This window comes from Amblyomma americanum, chromosome 1 (assembly GCF_052857255.1).
Source record: "Amblyomma americanum isolate KBUSLIRL-KWMA chromosome 1, ASM5285725v1, whole genome shotgun sequence".
Classification (NCBI taxonomy): Eukaryota; Metazoa; Arthropoda; class Arachnida; order Ixodida; family Ixodidae; genus Amblyomma; species Amblyomma americanum.
Window position 1 is genome coordinate 156,346,629 of NC_135497.1, and position 21,223 is coordinate 156,367,851.

Sequence of the window (21,223 nt, forward strand, 5' to 3'; positions counted from 1 at the left end):
AATGTATAGGCAACGGGCATTCCCTAGAAGCCGCCGCGATCACTGAGCAGCCAGTGCCGCCCAGCGAGCAGTGATGAGAGTACTGCAGGATTGCTCCGGTGCAGCCGGTGTAGCAGACTGAGTAGCATAGCGTGAAACCGAAGGCACCACAAGAGAAAGAAAACATGCACAAAAGTTTCGACAGCACTGCATGGCCTTGAGGGTTGAACTCGGGAGAAGGGGAAGGGGGGGGGGGGGGGGGGGGGGGTCATTTTCGTGAAAGCACTGCTTTACTTCCTTATAATAAATATTTGTATTTTGCATGCCTACAGATTTCAATGCTTTTAGACTGCTCTAGCACAGCCACGCCAGTGGCCAATATGGCAACGCGTGTCCCTTTATTGTTGCTACTGTTGCACCGTGCTTGTCTGCATTTGCCATGCAGTAAGCGTAGTTAGCGTACAGTATAACCCAGGTATAGCAAACTCGGATATAGTAAAAACTTGGATATAGCATAATGAACCCACTCCCATAATGAACCCGCCTGCCACTTTTGTTGGCCAGAATTTTTTTTTTCCACACCAGCGAGTCCAGTTCCTGTTTTTGCTGCCGTCCCCAGTGCAGACCTTGGCAGTGCACCAAGATGCTGCTCCCCCCTCCCCCCCACTTGTTTGTTTCTTTTGAGGAGAGCTCCAGGCAGACGGGAGGGGTGAAGCGAAAGAGGGGGAGGGGTCCAGCGCACGCAGCAGTGCGGACCTTGGCAGCGCGCCAAGCTGCTGCCTGCCGCTGATAACATCACTTGTTTTTTTATGTTTTGAGGAGAGCTCCTGCCAGAGGGGTGGGGGGAGAGGGGGGCGTGGGGCGCTTGGGGGAACTTAGCAGAGCACCAAGAGGTTTTGCCCTAGCTCTAAGCTAAAGCTTAAACATTCCCATTAGACACTGGTCACTGTCCTGTTTTTTTGCCTGGCAGTAAAAAATGCACGCCTGGCCTTCCTGGCTGGTATTCAGCACATTCGCGTTATCTCACTGATATTGGCCCGCGCCCCCAGTTAGCACAAAATTGGGGGATCGTGTCAAACTGAAGGATGCTTAACACTAGTGGCAGGAACGGGTCTGACTGCATGCGTTTGTTGATGAGCGGCATGGGTTTGTTGATGTTGGAAGGACGGACAGAGATATATGAAATCTTGACCTTTCCAAAAAAACCTGTTGGAAACTTTTTTTTCCAGCGTAATGAACCCTCCCCCCAAACTGGTGTCAACTTTCCTGGAAAAAAAAGTGGATTCATTACGCGAGTAAATATGGTAATTGTAGGCCTAACGTCTCAGGAGCGACAGAACAAGACCGTTGCTGCGAACTGACGGCAGAACAGAACTGCGAGCCGTGGCTGCACGAGTCACGGCCAGGTGCCGTCTTTATTTTCTTCGCCGGGTGGCGCGCGCTATCCGGGTTCCCGGTGTCACCCAAGAGAGAGCCGGCGATGGCACTGGAGCACTAGGTCAGGCAGCGATGCGAGACTTTCCGGTGCGGTCTCCACGTTAGCCGGCTTAAGGCGGTCTAGGCTGACGGTCTCTTCATGGCCGTTCTGTAGGAGGGTGGCGGTTTTCGGGGTGCGGTGGAGAACGAGGAAAGGTCCGTCATAGGCCGGTGTAAGTGGTGCTCGGACAGCATCGCGGCGCACAAAAACGCGGGTCGAAGTGCCCAGGTCAGGGTGCATGAAAATGGGATGGTGGAGTAGGCCGGAGGTCTTTAACGCAGTCCAGCAGGCATTGAAGGAATTCTTGGGGCTGGGCTGGGAGCTGCTGGGATGTAAAGTCTCCTGGAAGACGCAGAGCACTACCATACACCAGCTCTGCAGCTGAGCACTGTAAGTCTTCCCGGATGACGGCCCGTAGACCAAGGAGCACAAAGGGCAAGGAGTCAACCCAGGTGGCACAATTGAGGCGGGCAGCTAGGGCGGCCTTCAGTTGGCGGTGAAGGCGTTCCACCATGCTGTTGGCACACGTGTGATATGCAGTGGTACGGCAATGCCTGGCGCCGAGAATGTGATTAAGGGAAACAAACAGGGAGGACTCAAACTGGCGTCCACGATCGGTTGTCACGGTGCCAGGACAACCAGATCGGGATACCCACGCAGAAATGAAGGCATGGAAAACAGTCTCTGCGGTGATGTCAGGAATGGGGAATGCCTCTGGCCAGCGAGTGAATCGGTCGAATATGGTCAGGATATAACGGTAGCCTCGAGACACGGGTAGAAGGCCCACGATGTCGAGATGTACATGATCGAAACGACGGCCAGGTGGTAGGAAAGCTTGGGAAGGCGTCTTGGTATGACGGCAGACCTTGGCAGTCTGGCAGGGCAGACACAGGCGTATCCAAGCGCACACATCAGCGCTGATTCTGGGCCAAACATAGCGCTGGGTGAGAAGTTGCTAAGTAGCTCGAATGCCTGGGTGGCATATGTCATGTAGAGAATGGAAGATGGAGCGATGTAGTGAATCCGGAACAAAAGGGCGGGGAAGGTCTGTTGACACATCGCACCACAAGGGCTTAGGCGAGCAAGGATGTGGCACAAGCTGTAGTCGGAGAGAACGGGGGTTCTCTCAAAAAGCGGCGAGCTCACGGTCATTCTGCTGTGCGAAAGAGAATACGGCCCAGTCGAGGGTGGGAGATGGAGTGTCTTCCGCGGCTATACGAGCGAGGGCATCAGTGGCGGTGTTGGCGGCACCTTTCACATGGCGGATGTCAGTAGTAAACTCCGAGATATAAGCGAGCTGACGGAGTTCGCATGACACATACTTCGATGAGTTGGTGCAAAACACATACACCAGTGGCTTATGATCGGTCAGTGCGTGAAACTGACATCCTTCTACAAAATGCCGAAAGTGCTGTATCGCAGAGTAGATGGCTAGTAGCTCTTGTCTGAAGACGCCGTAGCGGTTCTCAGCAGGAAGTAGCTTCCGAGAGTAAAAAGACAATGGTCTCCACTCGGAGTTAATGTACTGCCGTAAGACGGCTCCGATGGCCACGCTGGAGGCATCCACCATCAATCTCGTAGGGGCTTTGCCACACAGATGGACAAAAAGCACAGCGTTCGCGACTGCTTGCTTTGCGGCAGCAAAGGTGGCCCGGGCTTCTGATGACCAATAAATAGTGGAGAACGGGCCAGCGGTTGACCGGAGGAGGTCGGTGAGCGGGCGAAGCAGCTCTGCACATTGCAGGATAAAGCGCCTGGAAAAATTCACCAGCCCCAGGAGTTTTCGTAAGTGGCGCAGTGTTGTAGGCTGGAGATAATTCTCGATGGTCTGGACGTGGGACGCGAGAGGGCGGATACCCTCTTAGGATATGTGATGACCCAAAAACTCGAGCTCAGATGCACCAAAAACACACTTGAAGGTGTTCACAGCCAGGCCGTACTGCTGTAGACGCTTGAACAAAGCACGTAGGTGTTGCTCATCAGTTATAGAGCTGGCGATGAGGACATCATCAAGGTACGCGAATACAGTTGGTAGGCCCCGCGTGACCTCGCTCATGAACCATGAGCCAAATTGTGTAGTCCAAAAGGCATCCGCATGTACTCAAACAAACCAAAGGGTGTGGGGATGGCGGTCTTAGGTATGTCGGTGGGTTCGGTGGGAATTTGGTGATACGCCTTAACCAGGTCAACTTTGCTAAACATGGTGCAGCCGGCGAGGCGCGACGTAAAGTCCTGTATGTGGGGCAGCGGATAGCTGTCGTGGGCAGTCTTGGCACTCAACACGCGATAGTCGCCACAGGGACGCCAGTCACCGGGATCACGCTCGGGCACTAGATGCAGCGGAGACGCCCATGCGCTGGACGACGGGTGTATAATGCCGAGCTGCAACATATGGTCGAACTCATGTTTGGCGATACCTAGACGGTCTCCAAACAAGTGGCATGGTCGAGCAGCTGCGGGTGGACCCCGGGTGACGATGCGGTGTGCCACCATATGCTTAGGCGCCTGAGTGAGGTTGCATGGCTTGGTGAGCTCCTGGAAAGCCACCAACACTTTTTCGAACTTTTTCGAAGGAAGGTATCAGTGTGCAGATGCCCATGGGAGCAAGGTCGGGCAAGACTCTCGAGATGGAGAGATGAGTCAGACCGTCGGTAAGGCGACGACTCTGCACGCTCACGTCCAAGTTGAAGTATGAGAGGATGTCTGAGCCGATGATTGGGTGAACCACGTCGGAGATGACAAAGACCCATCGAAAACTGCGGCGAAGCCCGAAGTCGAGGGTGAGAGATCATAGTCCGTACGTGGCTATAGACGAGGCGTTGGCAGCACGGAGCGACTGCCCTGATGACTTGGAATGATCAGCCTTAATTGGTGGAACCACGCTGATTTCCGCACCCGTGTCTATAAGGAACCGAGTGCCGGAGAACTTGTCAGTTGCCATAAACAGGCGGCTCGGACGACTGGCAGGACCACACACCGCCATTAGTGATGCCGGCGAGCGTTTCCCGGCCACAAACAGGGCGGTGTACGCTTCGTGGCCCGATGTCAAAAACGCCGTTTGTACCAGCAGAGAGACGGAGGGCCGGTACTCTGAGCTTGACGTGCACGCGAAAGAGCGCAATGATCGAAACGAGGCGGCCGGGTCTCCTGGGTGAGCTGCGGAGTGCGGTGACTGAGGCGGCAAGCTCATCGAGACGGGCCTCTAGGCGCGAAATCGCCGGGTCTGTAGGCGGCAAAACAGCAGTGACGGATGGGGAGGTTGCCTAATGAATGTTATCGGCAAGCTCAGCCAGGTGGTCGAGGGTAACGTCACCGGCCGCCGCAAGGACGAGGCGGATGGGCTGGCGAAGGTGTTGGAGGAAAAGCTCTCGAAGCAACGCTGAGTTGTTGGGGACATCGTGCTCCCCGAGAAGCTGTCGCATCCGGCGCAGAAGCTGGGAAGGGCGCCGGTCGCCAAGGTCTGCCTCGGTAAGGAGCTGCTGGAGGCGGTTGCATTCCGACGGCATAAATCTCTGCAGCACCTTGGTTTTCAGGTGCTGATGTGGTGTAGCGCCCATGGGGGCAGAGAGAATGTCGGAGAGCTCCCTGGCAATGTCAGGAGGAAGGCTCGAGGCGACATGGTACTAGTGCGTCGTCTTCGAGCTGATGCAGGAAAGGCAAAATCGTGCCTCGATCTGGTGGAACCAAACTTGTGGGTTCTGGGGCCAGAAAGGTGGGAGACGAACCTGCAGTGACGAGACGTCCTGCAGACGTGAGTCCCGTTCCATGGATGCTACGGGATCGGTCATTGCTCGTCCCAGATCACCAGTTGTAGGCTTAACGCCTCAGGAGCGAAGGGACAAGACCGCTGCTGCGAACCGGCACCAGAACAGAACTGCGAGCCGTGGCTGCATGAGCCACGGCCAGGTGCCATCTCTAGTTTCTTAGCCAAGTGGCGCGCGCTATCTGGGTTCCTGGTGCCACCCAAGAGAGGGCACTACATAATAAATTGAAGCTGCGGTCCCATTTCACCTCCCGTAGATGACTGTACATTTTTTTTTTCGGTTATACTAAACATTAAAGAAAGAACAGGTATAGTAAAGACCATCTGGCCGTGGCGACGTACCTCCCGTGGAATGATGACAACGATGACGCGAGGCCGACATTCGGAGGTAAATGCATACCAAAAACGATAAAACTGTGCTCTGAGATAGCTTCATTACAAAGCTCGAAAACTGTGAGAAGCCAACTTAAAGTCCTTGGGGCCATGAGGCAAAGCGCGCACGAAAAAAAAAAAAAACTGGCTATGAATACAGAAAGATAGAGGCGCGGGTCGCTGAGAAAGGAAAGACTTAAAAATGCAACGAGGAGTAGGGAAGGGAAGAAAAGGGCAAACATTCGCAGCACGGCAGCACGAAGCACAGTGAAGCGGCCGCAAGGAAGAGGAGGAGGAGGAAAAACTTTATTAAAGTGAAGGGGAGTTGGGCAAGCTTATGGGTGGGGCCCTCACTCCAGGGCTCCACTGGCTTGAGCTGCCCTGCAGACCTGTTGTATGAGGGCCCGTTGGTCCTCCAGGTTATTGCTGGTCAGCAGCGCCTCCCACCGCTCAAAAGAAGTGTTTTCCGTCTGTAGAGTGTTTGGTTTGGCCCCACATCCCCACGAAATGTGGAAGAGTGTAGGGCGGACCTGGCACCAGGGACAGGTGTCGGAGTATAATGTTGGGTGTATGGAGGTTTGGAAATGTGTTCGTCTGTATTTGCCGCCAAGAGACTGCATCTTGGGTGTTTAATTTCCTATGAGGTGGAAGGAAGTGTCTCCTTTGAAGACTCTGAAACTGAGGCATTCGTTATACCTAGAAGTTAGAGGGGGAAAAATGGGCATGGTTTGTGGCCCTGCTCGGGTGATGATGCCTGGAGCTAGAGCATGTGCCCTCTCATATCCCTCCAGTCCCTCGTGGCCTGGGGCCCAGGTGATATGGTGGTGCTTGGTGAGGGGTTTAGTGCACATGAGCCGAGTGACGCGCTTGGGAACTCGGCCTCTCGGGAAGTTTCGACGCGCGTTGCGAGTCTGTGATCACATGAGCGCCTTGGCCTTGGGGCTCGTAATGCCTAATAGCAATGGCCACAGCGGTGGTCTCCACAGCCGCTGGTGTTTCGGCTCTTACAGAAGCAGTGAATAGAGTGGAGAAGCTGTGGTCCACTGCCGCCACTGCGTACTTGTCATGGTCTGGGTATGCTGCAGTGTCAACATAAGCCACGTTTGGGGAATTGGCTAGGCGTCGGCGTAGGTATGATACTCATGCTTGTCGTCTGCCTGTGTGAGCGCCTTTAAGCATATGTTTCGGTATCGGGGCCACGCTGATGTATTTCCTGTGCTGTTTTGAGCATCTTGCTGGCTTGAGCATCTAGTGCGTGGATGTCCGCAACTGCCTATTCGGCGTAGGATAGCTCATCCAGCTTGGGTGGTCTGAAGTCTTAGTATTTGAGATGCACGGATGGCGTCTGTTAGTTCCGCAAAGGTGTTGAAGATTCCTAGTGCGGTCAGACGCTCCGTTGAGGTTTTTTAGGACGGTTAAGGGCCGGTGGCAAGAAACGGAGGCGCGGTGGCACTGTGTGAGCGGTACCGCCGTGCCTCGACTGTGTCGCGCGTTAAACTCTTGCCTTTTAAACGACACTGAGGCTGCGGAAAATGATGCAGTGTTCACACAAAACTTTTGTTCTCACATGAAATCAAACTCGTGTTATATTCGTAGCCGCATTGTATTTGTGCGTAGCTGCATTGTATTTGTGCAAATGCAGTACTTCCTGAAGACGTAAACAAAATTGAAAACGTGATAACTTGAAATGCAATAACTGAAAACAAATTTAATCACATAAAGGGGCAATAAGAGTGGGATGGAAAATATTTGTGAGCATATCTTTTATACACGAACACTGTGTTTAGTAAGTAGCCAATTAATTACCAGAGAGCATCCTCAGACCCATGCCATCACCAACAACTGATATAATAAAGATCCTGATATATAAAAATTTTTGCTTCTCCGAGTCACTGTACTATAGAGGGGTTCTACTGTATTTACCTTATGAGTGCTAAAACTCTACTGCGGACACCTAAATACTCCCGGCGTCCTGCGGCTGTAGTGCAGCAAACAAATACAATGCGAGCATCATGCAGCTGTCTCTCTATATGCTCAAGACATGAAGCTTAGGTCACTAATCAGCCGAGCATGAGCTTGGGGCGTTTCTCCTGGTAGCAAACGGTACTGGAGGCAGTTGGCGGTTGATGGACATAAGGAGGGTACCGGTGAATGAAGGGAGTAATTAATAGTTAATATCCGGCTCAGGTGAAAAGATCCCAAGGGATCAAGCTGTTCATTCCAGCTGAAATTAGTTGACACGAGCTGGAAAAAAACTTCCCTAAATCAATTTGACCACTTAAGGTATTTTCACCTGGAACAAGAAGGATGACATACCTTTGCTGTGAGCTGCAGTAGTAAAAAAAGATCATGCTATTCCAAGCAAGGCGAAAGATTTTGTGCCCAAACAAATGAGTCACTGAAGGTTTTTTTTTTTCTTCCAGAAAAGTTTGCGCTAATTAGCAATCCCCTAGCCAGAAGTCAGTGTCGCTTTTATAAAGGTGCTGAGCAGTAGTAAGCTGGGTGGGTCTCATTGGGTTTCACATTGCCAATTTGAAAGCTTGTCACATATTCTCGAGTGACACGTGGGGAGCCAATCTCAATTATTGTTGCTTGTAGTTTGCATTCATAGCTTCACCATCTGGTAACCTACAAACTCTAGTGTGTGTGATGCCACGTTTGCCGTGGGACAAGCACGATCAAGTGACTGGAGCTCTCAAACTAATTCCTGGTGAAATATTGCATCTGCAAGCCTATGCAATAGGCAACGATGCGACAACTCAGTGGTTTGTGTTCAGAATTGGCAGTCTTAGCAAACTGAGAACACAGCAGGACCCGCCGCCACGATCAGATTGCAGCCGTTGGAGCTTGCGCAGCAGGGAGCTTATCCTGCAGTTACGTTTGTACCTATAAGAGCGCCTGAAATTTTGGACGCACCGCAACTGACTGCTCGATTTTTCGGACCTCTTTCGCACTCGCTACCAATACCAAAGCCGCCATATAATGTGTGCAGTGGAACTTCTTTAATGCAAACTCCAAGGGAGATTGAAAACCTGATCAAACGAAACGAAGTTCAAGCTGAAATGGATTTCAATGGGCACATTCTAGTGCAGCAGATCTATAGAGATGGTTTTTGCGAGTATTCGAGTCAAATTTGAAAGCTCTGCGTGGGCCCTATGGTTTAGAAATCGATTTAAATAGGCACTGACATCATCGGTGTGGCAGTGAGGTGTCGCCCTAATCGGTCACAAGCTATGGCGAGCAGCGGTTTTTGAAAAATTATTTCTAATTTATAGGATCCATGTAGAGCTTTCAAATTTGACTCTAATACCCTCAATGATGACCTCTACAGATCTCTACAGGGAGCCTCTTAAATTCCAGGCTGGAATTCTCCGTGAGTCGGCACACTGTTGCCCATGTGGTTTCGAATTCGTACCGTTCTTGGACATTGTCCACTGCACAAAAACTAGTCTCATCTGTGCCAAGTCTTTTGTCCTGAATGGGGAAAAAGGTAGCTGCGAAGTGCGTGGGAGGTGTACGGCTTTACAGAGACGGCGAGCGCGGAAGAAAAGGGGGGTGTATTTCAAACTGAGGTCAGCCTACCCGTGGCAAAATGCAATGCAACCCTTACTTTTTCTATCGTAAAACCTTTAACAACTGGCACTTGGATGACAGGCAAGACGCCTCTCATTATACGCAAGGCACTGCAGAGTTCATGTCGCCGATTATGATGTCGATTTTGGCTCTAGTTGCTAGGACTGATTACAAAGGCCAGCGCTGCCAAAGTGCTTGTTTTGGCCGTTTGCCAGTTCTTAATGTTTCGCCGTTATCACCTCCTCATTCTGGGCCCTTCGTACTGCGGGCACAGCATAGTTGCCAGAGCGGGCTTGCTTTCGCATCTAGACTTTGGCCCAATCCGTGCGTTTGTCACCGATATGCCGAAGGCAGCAATTGTATGCTGAGCTCGCGAAAGCGGTGGCCGCCAGTCGTCTGTATACATGGCGCGCGGTGAGATTTAGTCATGAGGAGCTTCAGAATATGCACAAAGCTACTGACCCCTTCCTCCAACATATTGGCATTAAGTTAAATGATTTTTTCAGTGAAATTTGATTTTTCAGACGTTTTTGCGGTCCCTTGAGAGTCCGAAACATCAGTTCTCACCTGTAAACCGCATTCACAATGCTGATGGCTGTTAAGTAGACAGATTTTAGGATCCCACTTGTAGTGTTCATTTTAGCACTGAATGGAGCCCTGGAGTGTTTAGCTCCAGGGTTGTTATAACTTCCTCGTGCTAATTAAGTCTCCTGATATAACAGTGTGATTTTTGTTTTTTTAAACTTGTTATAAGCTTCTTGCATGCATGCCTTCCTGTGCCTTTTTTGCTGCTCTACAGTTGTGACTAGTTTTCTCACTAAGACTAGGCTGGCTGTCTGCTGGTTAATACAACTAGTTATCAAATGCTGTGATTAAGGACTGCTTCTTTAGCATGCAATGCAACCTGTAGAGGTGCGTCACTCCTGCTTCAGGTCAACTCTTACTGTCTCCCAGATGTCTTGGGTACAATCAGGCCAGAATGAAACACGAACAGCGCCTAAATATTTTACTTGTGTACTGTCAGCTGCAGTGTACAACTAGCCTTATTCGTGTTTTGTTTATCCATAGAATAGTTGTAAAGGAATACTTCAGTGCAAAGTAGAAAAGTAAGGCAAACTTGTGTTTGTGTTTCGTTCCGGCCTGACCATACATGCTTGCAGAAATAAAATGTTTAGTATCTCATGTAATGCACCCTGCAGGCCCATTGACAGCATCTTGATATGGGGCTATGAGCTTCGCGGTCATGCTTCGTTCTTTTGCCTAGTTGGCAAGTGTCTGGCTCTTGAGTGCTGACGCCTTGTCAGAAGACACTCTTTTCAATCCCTTCGACATGTTTCTGTTCAGAAGGGCCATAACAGTAACATATTTCCATCTGATTAATATGAAAAAAGTGCTGAAAGGAGGCTTTTTCAGCCTGACTGTTCGCCATAGTATAAGTTATGAAATGGCAGTAAAATGTCTCGTGTCTGTTGCTTTCTGCCTTTAGGCAAAAGAAACCTTGATTACTGTCTCATTCGGTCAATGTGATGTGCAACTTAACTATTTCCTGGCTTGTCAGCTGTAAATATCAGTAGTGCCATGTTCGCACTCTGCGGATGTTACTGTAGTATTGTTGAAGATTCATGTGATAAAATAAAAGACTGATCTTCTACTATAAGCAGTGTCATTCTATTGAATTCTGTTTAACAACCTGTTTACACTTGCTGTTATGGTGTTTCAAGAAGTTTTTGTTCTGTGCCTCACATTTTGGTTTCATATGCAGCACCCCGGTTTTGCTACGTCTGTGGAAAACAGGCTACACACGAGTGTTGGGACTGCTTCCGGCCAGATGTGGGTCTTGAAGTCATTAGTTACTGTCGTAGTTGCAGTGATACTGTAAGTACCTGATGCAATTAACTGCAGTTAATAGCTGCAGTTCACTCTATATAAATCACTTTCCCTGTCAGACATGTGCATGGCAAGTCTGTTGCTGCTCTAAAATATTGATTTTGTCAGTGTTCTACTCATTTCATGTTTGTTTTAACTGCAATGCAAGCTGTGTAAAAATCATGTGGCAAAGTTTACATTTATGACCCAGCTTTAATGTATTGCTTCTTCTTTGAAAGTTTTTTTTTATCAATAAGTGCTGTTTTTCTGCAGCCTTATTTATTTAGTTGGGTATAAACCAACACCGCGTTATCAAACATAGGGAGGGCTAGCAGACTCCGTATCCGACATGAATACATGGAAGCAAAAGCCTTCGAAGCAGTTTTCTGATTTCACAGTGCAACTGTGATGCCGTCTCTTAATGAAGAATAACCCAGGTCATCCATGAGACTTGAACAGATTATGAAGGTATAGAACGTCACCTCAAAGGTGACATATTTTTAAATAATCTCATTACATGCACGTGGAGATGATTCCCGCCTGGGCGTATGGGGGTAGGTGCGCAGCCCATAGAAACAGATGGAAGAAAAAAAAAATCGGCGAGTGCTTTGAAGAAGAGTGTGAGAAAGTATGCTACATCATTCAAAAGCTATCTTTTTAATATATTGAGATAAATGTGTGTTGTGAAGCTGGATACACCCCCAAAAAGCTCTCTGTCCACTGGTGTTCCCCGAATTGTGCAAGCTTCTCGTGTAGTCCAACATGTTGTCACGTGCAGTACATTTGCTTACTAAACTAGACAGCCTATACAGCATTGCCTGCAGTTCTCAAACACCATGGCAAGCACACGAAAAAGAACCGTGCACTATAGCATGGCACCACAGGTGATACCCTCGGCCACCTCTGGCTCCAGGGCTCTGGCATGCACCAGGATCACCTGTATGTGTCGTCACGGAGTTAGTCCTCTGCTACAGTGCACAGTTTGTTTATCATGCTGTTTGAGGACTCTTCAATGTAAACCTGGCTGTCGTTTGAATGGCAGTATTTGCTAGGAAATGTAGTGTGTGCGCCAGAGAACTTGGACTACACGAGAAGCTTGAGCGATTTGGGGAAACACCTAGCGGATAGAGCGCCTTTCATCTCTATGTCCGGCTTCACACATTTATTGTGGAGTTTTAAAAAGATAGCTTCGAAATAATGCAGCATACTTTCTCACACTGTTCTTCAAAGCACTTGCCAACTTTTAACAAACAGCAGCCTCCATGGGTACTCTGTGAAATGAGAAGAATATTTCTGAAAGTCTTGCTTTCATGTGTTTCCATGGATCACACTCCTTCCCCATATTCCCAGCCGGAAATGACCACCACACACATGTAACGCGATGTTTTAAAAATACTTCGCTTCAAAATGATGTTACATACTTTAACAATCTGTTCTAGGATGAATTTGGTTGTTCTTCATAAAGGGACATCATAGACGCACTGTGAAACCAGATAACTACTTTGAAAACTTTTGTTGGCATGTATTCCTGTGGGTGCTAACACTACTTTTCACCCCTAGTCATCCCAGCCGGCGACAGCAGTGTCACCGCATCTTGCTTATGTCAGAGATCGGTGTTGGTTTATAAAAGTACAGCAGCGCATGGCCAGCCGTACCTGCGGCACCATCTCGTCACGGTCACCTCATTGGCACTGAGATTATGTGCACCTGCATCACAGGCTGGGCAGCAATGGTGTGCCATGAGTATATTGATCTTTTGCGAGAGAGGCTCGAGAACAAAGGGATGGAAGTTGCCCTTTCGAAATTGACATTTCTGCTGAATAGTATAGAGGAGTGACTAAAAGTGGAGTGGAATTTAGATAGGAAATAACTAGAGGTGTGCGGACATCAAATTTTTGGTTGTGAATTGAAGGTAATAGTTCGAATAATTTCAAATATCAGTACAGGTAATTCAAAATAAAGATAAATTTGTTTCCCACAAAACACAGGTATTAAACAAAACAGACATATTGCACACAAATTTTCTCTCTGCCAGTAATTATAATTTGGCCTACCTGGCAATAATTGAGATGAGGGGGAATCGTGCAGTAGTAATAGTAATACAACCTTTGTCCGTAAAGTTCGAAGACTGAGTCCATTAAAAGAAATGCGTTTAACATTGAAATCATTTGTGCAGCACCCCTTCGAAATAGTCTCTCTTGAAGTTAATACACAGCTTCCAACACTTCTTGAGGTCTTGGAAACAGTTCGAAAACACTTCTTTGGCAGGGCTGTCAGCTCCTTTGTCGTGGCGTCTTGAATGGCCTCCACGCTTCCCATCCAACGACCTTTTAGCGCTCTCTTCACACGAGGAAAAAGGAAAGAATCGCATGGGGAGAGGTCAGGCTGGTATGGCAGATGGGGAAGTACAGTAATGCTTGGCGAGAAATTTTGTCATGCTGAGAGCAGTGTGCGACCTTGTGTTATTGTGGTGAAGGCTCCATTGTCCACATGCCCATAAGTCGGGGTGACAGCATCGCAGTGCATCACGCACGTGTTGGAGCACGCGGATATAAAACTCCTGATTCACCATCTGCCCTTGTGGGACGAACTCGTGGTGTGCGACACCTCTGACATCGAAAAAGCTACCAGCATCGTCTTTGTTTTGGTCTTCTGCCCCCGCACCTTTCTCGATGCCGGAGAGCATGTGGACCGCCATTCAGTGCTCTGCCTCTTTGAGGATCGTATTGAACACACCATGTTTCGTCTTCAGCAATGATGCTCTTGACGAATGCAGCATCCTTCTTTGCCTCGGAGAGCAAATCGGCGCTCATTGATGCCCACGTGTCCTTCTGGTCCTGTGTGAGGGAGTGCGGCACAAGTCTGGCATTCAACTTTCGTTTCCCCAAAATCTCGTGCAAAATTTGGTTTGGCAAAAAAGAATTTTCTGCTTTCCTCTCTTCTGTGCGCAGTCCTTTGTCTATATTCCCAATCGTGTTTCATTGCGTGTGAAACAAAAATGGTGCACATTTCAGTAGCTTGTACAACACGAACAAAAATTTACCTACTCGCACCACAAAGGGAAGAGAACATGGAGAAATATCCGTCAATGACGGCCCTAGCCTTGTACATGTTTGATGATGCCCTTTGCTCTTTGCCCGAAAGCGGTGGTGTCCTGCTGGAGGAGAAACTCCTTGTGTTTTTGGAGAATTCCTCGCTGCCTAAGTGATAGTGAAGTTCACGAAAACGAGCAAGGTGTAGCAATCTGCGGCTGAGCGGAGAAGCCAGCGTGGCAAGAATCGGGGAGGATGGGAAAGGAAAGGCGAGGCTGTGTTGTCAGTGGCAGTGCACATAGGAAAAATGAGAGAATAGAAAAAGAAAGTGGTATTTAAAATACTCTCCACACTGCCTTAAGAGAAGAGGGAAGCAAATGTCTCTTCCTGCCTCTTTTCAACTGCTTCATTCCTTCTCTTGAGGTAACACTACTAGATGGTGCTGTATGTTTAACATCAGCTTTACCACCAGTAGGAACTGTACTTCTAAAACTGCCAGGTTGCTGATTTTCAAAATTCGCTAGATTAAAGCTGGAATTTGCAAAAAGAGCTAAATTCAGAACAGTTAACTGCTGGGCTAGTTGATTTTCAGCCATTATATTCATCTCAGCGCAAAACACACACCAGTCAAAAGAAAGGAACACACTGGATGTGTGTTTTGTCCTGTGTTTCTTTCTTTTGCCTGGTGTGTGTTTTGTGCTAAATGAGATGAATATAATGGCTAAATTGGGAGCTAGATTTTGGAAAAAGAGTTAAATTAGCTATTCGTAGCTGAATCATATTTTTGGTAGCTAGTTACTTTCAAAAGTATCTAAATCTAGCTATAAAATAGCTAAATTGGCAACCCTGCTGTAGAGGTCGCAATGTTTTTTCATAAACTGGACCTTTACAATGTAATCTTTAAGCTCCAGGGCACCCTAACATAATTTTGTCTAATATTGATGCCAAATCTGTGCTCATTAGTTGTATGTACTGTGCCTAAGAGTACAAGGGCTACATTTTTTTACTGTTGAGAGGGGACATGGCAGTTAAAATGGCTTTTGTTATTTCTGCATAAAATCTAACCTGATTTGGCACATATATATAACTTTTTATGCTGACTTCAGAACTTAATTTTATCCCCGCAGGGGGGCGTCTGCAGCTTGCAGGCGTTAGTGAGTGGCGACACCACGGGTTCCCAAGCATCCGCAGGGACATCCCCGCAGGGGGATGATGGTGAACAATGCATCACCACGGACCCGAGCACCCGCGCCTAGCCGTGCATGGCATCGCAGTGTTCGGGGAAAAGGGGATCCTGGTGGTTGAGCCGATGCCGAGCGTCTGGACCTTTAAGGCCCCTCAGCGGAGGCAACACACCACTTTGGCCCCAGCTTCCTGTAGACGGCACCTCCGGCCTGACCCGCCCAGGGGGAATTGGCAGTCGCCTTTTCCTATCATCCTCTCCATCTTTCACTTTCCTATCTCTTTCTCACAACTCTCCCGTATCCTACTCACTTCTTGGTTTTTCCTTTTTTTTTCCTGGCGGCGAGGTTTAACTTTGTGTGACCAACCACCCTGAGTTGCGTCATAGTTGGTTATAGTTAGGGTGTACAGCTGGCGTGAGCAGGACTTGCTTTCAAGTTCCTGTCCCATCCCCAAGTTGGGCTCCACGGTGGGTGGCTGGCACCGTAGCCAAAAAACACACTTATTCTATGGCTACCCTTCTCTCAGCAACTGACCGCCCTCACAAGAGAGGGTGGACCGAGGTAACCGAGAATTTCATGAAAAAAAAAAGAGAAGAAGTTTCCCTAAGTTTCAGGTAATTCATAGCGAGCAAACTGATAAACCTGCTCAAATAATCTCCCCATTCATTATAGAAAAATGTTTGACAGGTGCCTTGGGCTTTGGCTACAAGGTTACAAAAATGGCCAGTGGAGACCTCTTACTGGAACTCCGAGATGGGTGACATTCCTGTATCCATATCTGCCCACCGATCCCTCAATACAGTCCGTGGTGTAATTTCAGAGAATGATTTTCTCCACCTTACTGAACAAGAAATCAAAGAAGGGCTTGCTGAACAAAATGTCGTTGATGTCCACAGGATAAAAATAAGAAAAGAGGGCAAAGAAATCCCAACAAAGCACATAGTCTTGACATTTGCACATAGTAGTCTCCCAGACTCAATTGAAGTGGGTTATCTAAAAATAAATGTGAGACCCTACATTCCTAACCCTCGACGATGCTTTAACTGCCAAAGGTTCGGCCACGGTTAAGTAAGTTGCCGCGGTCGTAAAACTTGCACAAAATGTGCTTCAAAAGATCACTCTTCGGAGAACTGCGACAGCGCCCCGCGCTGCGCAAACTGTGAGGGAGACCATGCTGCATACTCCAGGGCGTGTCCGTCCTGGAAGAAAGAAAAAGCAATAATCACACTCAAAACTACTGAAAACATTTCTTTCAAAGAAGCAAGAAGGCGATGCACACAAACAAGCACTTTCTCCTTCACAGCAAAAACAAACTTCGCCGATGTGGTGCGTGGCACCACAACAGGCTTCGGCACCTGCCCAGGCCACTCGCAGTGAGCCTGTGGCGGGGCCATCCACGCCCCCAGTTGGAGCAGGTAACACTACCCCGCCAACCCAAAAAGAGGCCTCACAGACCCCCGTGTCTGTGGCCCCCAAGACCTCCTCCCACAGGTCGAGGTCCAGCTCTAACGTCCACGTGCCCTCTGCACGGTCGTCCAGCGCCTCTGCAGAGGCGCTCCTCTGCGCCTCTGCACGCGCTCCTGTTGCGTTATGTCTACAAGAGACAAATTTAGGGCCTCAAAACAATAATTTTCTTAGGAATTATACTGTTTTCCACCGCGACCGAGAACAGGCGAGCAGGCTCTCAGGAGGTGTGGCAATTATAGCGAAAAACGGTGTCCCAGCTAGTGAGCTTAAACTAAAAACGACCTGAGGCTGTAGCAGCCACTCTACTTGCACATAAAACCATTACAGTGTGCTCTGTATATATTGAGCTACAGCTGAAAATAACACTCTTTGACTTAGAGGGTCTTTTAAAGCAGCTACCAGAGCCATACCTGGTAGTTGGCGACGTTAATGCACATTCTAGTTTTTGGGGAAGCGAAAAAACTGACGCTAGAGGGTAGCTCATCGAGGATTTTATTCTATTCACTAATGTCTGTTTGCTGAACTCGGGTAAACCCACATACTGTTCCCCATCCTTGGGAAAAATGAGTGTTTTAGATTTGTGTTTTAGTTCACCGTCTGTTTTTAGCGATTTTAACCGGAGTGTTTTAGACAATCTATATGGAAGCGATCATCTCCCTGTTATAATAGGTCTGTCATCCTCGCCAACAGTTATTCCAACAAAACCGCAACGTTGGAAACTACATTTAGCTGATTGGGTATTGTTTAAAGAAAAAGCCAGTTTACAGGATATCATTTTAGAAAACCACAGCATAGATGAGGTAAATGAAATGTTCACAACATGCATTCTTTCTGCTGCACATGTATCAATTCCAAAAGCCACAGGAGTGGTGCGCCAGAACCACAACGTTTGGTACACACGAGAGTGTAAGGAGGCAAAAAAAACTGCAGAATAAAGCTTGGGGAGTCTTTTGCAGATACCCAACTCATGAGAACCTTATTTTTTTCAAAAAGGCGAGAGCACATGCGAGGGGTATCCGGCACAAGGCCGAGAAAACATAATGGCAAACTTATGTCTCTCCTATAAACAGCTCAACCACGTCAAAAAAAATGTGGGAGCAATTTTGAAAATTAAGTGGCCGCTACTTCCACAATTCCTCTTTTCACAACACCCGGTACACAAACGAGCTTAAGGGAACAGGCAGACATATTGGGGGAGCACTTCGCTGTAGTTTCCAGTTCATCACACTATACGCAGTCATTTCTAAAACACAGAAATATAGCCGAAAAACAAAGGCTCCCAACAAGTGGAGGTGCTAATGAAAAATACAATGGTCTTATTACACTCCAAGAAATCAACACTGTACTGTCTGCCGGTAAGAAAACTGCTCCAGGACCCGACAAAATACACTATAAAGTGCTTGCCCATCTTTTTAAGCCTGCTGTAGAGGCACTTTTAAGATTCTTTAACCAAGTATGTGTTTCGGGGAAAATACCTGAAGCCTGGAAAAAAGATATTATTGTACCGTTCCTTAAACCTGAAAAAACCCCAACCTCTCCTAGCAGTTATAGACCCATAGCGCCGACTAGTTGCCTCGCAAAATCCTTTGAAAGTGTCCTTAATATAAGATTAACGTTTGTCCTTCAATCCTGTGAACTTATTGATGCCCATCAGTGTGGTTTTAAAAAGGGATGCTGCACGACAGGTCACCTAGTCTGTCTTGAAAATACTGTTCGAGAAGCTTTCGTTTATAAGCAACACTGTATGGCTGTATTTTTTGATTTAGAAAGGGCATACGATACGGCCTGGCGGTTCGGGATTCTTCAAGACCTTGCCGAGCTTGGCATCCGAGGAAGAATGTTGAACTGCCTAAATGACTTCTTATCTAACCGTTCATTTCATGTCTGCCTGGGTACAACCCTTTCGAGGAATTTCATTGAGGAAAACGGAGTACCTCAAGGGTGTATTTTAAGCACAACTCTCTTTGTTGTGAAAATGAACTCCCTTATGAAAATAATCCCAAGCTCCGTTATGTACTCAGTCTATGTGGATGACGTTCAAATAGCTTGTACATCCTCCAATGTATCAACATGTGAAAGACAAATACAAATAACAGTAAATAAACTGGCAACATGGGCGGACAGAAATGGTGTTTCTGGTTTTGCCCAAAGAAATTGGTGGCAATTCTGTTCTCACTCAGACGAGGCATACATACAGATCCCACGCTACACCTGAACGAAATACAGTTACCAGTAAAAAATGAGCATAAATTTCTTGGTATAACATTTGACAGAAAGCTCACTTTCCTCCCTCACATAAATCTAGCTTCTAGATCTCTAAACATACTCAAAGTGCTGTCGAGAAAACACTGGGGAGCCGATAGGACATCTCTCTTAAAAATTTACCGCTCTGTGCTCCACCCTGGATTACGGATGTATAGTGTATGGGTCAGCGAGGCCATCATACCTTAAACGGCTAGATCCGGTACATAATTTAGGCTTGCGTCTTTCCACTGGTGCACACAGGACGTCTCCCGTGAACAGTCTGCATGTAGAAACGAACGAACCATCACTTACAGACAGAAGAACGATGCTCACGTGTTCCTACATTCTAAAAATCCGTTCACTACCTAAACACATCTGTCACCAAATAGTCACAAAGTGCCCAACGAGAATACTGCTTAACAACAAACCGCAAAGTACCAGGCCACTGCTCTTGCGTTTTGAAGAGATGCGCCAAAATCTCGGTGTACTGGACACATTGCCTGGCATTGCTGGAAGACGAGATCCACTGCCGCCATGGTACAATTTCCCGGAAATCTGTGATCTCTCTTACACATTTCGGCACATTTCAGCACCACAGCATATAATACAAGAATTTTTTGCACTCCAGCAAAAATACAGTAATTGTACAGCTTTTTACGCAGATGGCTCAAAAGCAGATTCTTACGTTGGAAGTGCAGTCGTACAAGGGAATTGCAATCATATAGTGAGGCTACCACAGTGTGCATCAATCTTCACTGCCGAATGTTACGCCGTGTCTGTAGCCATTGAACAAATAGTAAAAGAGAACCTCACAAACAGTATTATTTACACAGACTCCCTAAGTTTACTTACAGCTCTCCAGACTAGAAATGCAGTAGTTCCTGTACTTGGTGATATCATACACAACATAGTAATAGCCACAGATAAAGGACAAAACCTAAATCTCTGCTGGGTACCGAGTCATATCGGAATTAGAGGCAACGAGAGAGCAGACTTCTGCCCTTCTCAAGCACGTGACAAGCAAATCAAGAAAGTAAATATTCCATTAAAAGATTGCATTAACTTAATACATCGTAGCATAAGACAGAAATGGCAGTCCGCATGGGACGTAAGTAAAAAACAAGCTATACAATGTCAAACCAGTTATAAGTGAATGGAAGTCCTGCACCCACCAGGAACGCTTTAAGGAAGTGATTATCTGCCGTCTTCGTATAGGACACACGCACCTCACACATAATTTTCTGCTGAAAAAACAGGATCAACCTGTTTGCGAAGAATGCGGAGACAAAGTTACGATTAACCACATTTTAATTCCTTGCGCGAAACTGGAAAAACTAAGGAAAAATTAATTTACCGAGTTTTATAACGAATACATTCCTTTTCATCCCGCACTGCTTTTAGGAGGTGATGTAATTGTTGATTTATCATGTGTTTTTAGCTTTCTTAACGAAACGGGATTTCTCAAGAGACTAAATTTTTTACCTACTGGTTTGAGTTTTAGTACACCTCAGCCACTTTCTCATGCCTGAGAAGAAGGCTGAGGCTTTTATTTTGATTGGTTGGGAGCCTCGATATCGTTGCGCAGCCAAGGAAAGCTACTGAGGTCACCTAGCCCTTTTTAAAGCTTTTACTAGTAGCCATTTCTAAAAATTTGTGTATGTGTTCACTGGGTAGTATTGACGTTTGAGGGCCTCTACAACAGGGATAATTTTTACATTTCTATAATATTCAACAAAAGACTTTTCCTATACCTTATTCTTGGCGCATGATGGCCTCAGTTGCCTATGTGCCGTAAATCCCAACACAACACGGAACTTAATTTTATTTTAAGCTAGTTGGTGTATTTGCTGAGTAATTACTTTTACTTTTATTATTATTTCTTTTATTATTTTTATTATTTTTGAGTAATTGCTTTCTATGCTGATTTCAGAATGTAATTTTATTCAAGCTAGTTGGTGTATTTGCTGAATAATTACAATTAACACCCTCGTAAAGTCATCCCCGGGACATTAAATGATTAAGAAGAATGTGCACAAGATTTTAATGCCAGCAGCCCTATTAAATGCAATAATGGTATTAGTTCTTTTTTTAGATGCCCAGTACTCATAGAAATAAAAGTTAAACTCCAGCATACATATATACTTGAAAACATTTCTTAGAACAGTAACTTTAAAAAATACTGCACGTGTGTACTAGAAAATCAAAGGCTTTATTGCACTCCTCAGCGTCTTGAGATGCATGCGCAAGAAACAATCATTCTGCTGTC

General features: G+C 47.1%; 1 protein-coding gene across 11 annotated transcripts in view; it reads left to right on the forward strand.

Annotated features, from left to right (window-relative positions):
• Positions 1 to 21,223, forward strand: part of CYLD (ubiquitin carboxyl-terminal hydrolase CYLD) — a 134,443-nt gene that overhangs the window by 108,364 nt on the left and 4,856 nt on the right. For all 11 annotated transcript variants that reach the window (XM_077647439.1, XM_077647441.1, XM_077647440.1 and 8 more), the window contains one exon: positions 10,927 to 11,039. In XM_077647439.1, the coding sequence (XP_077503565.1) occupies positions 10,927 to 11,039 (113 nt within the window). The remainder of the gene's footprint in view (positions 1 to 10,926; positions 11,040 to 21,223) is intronic.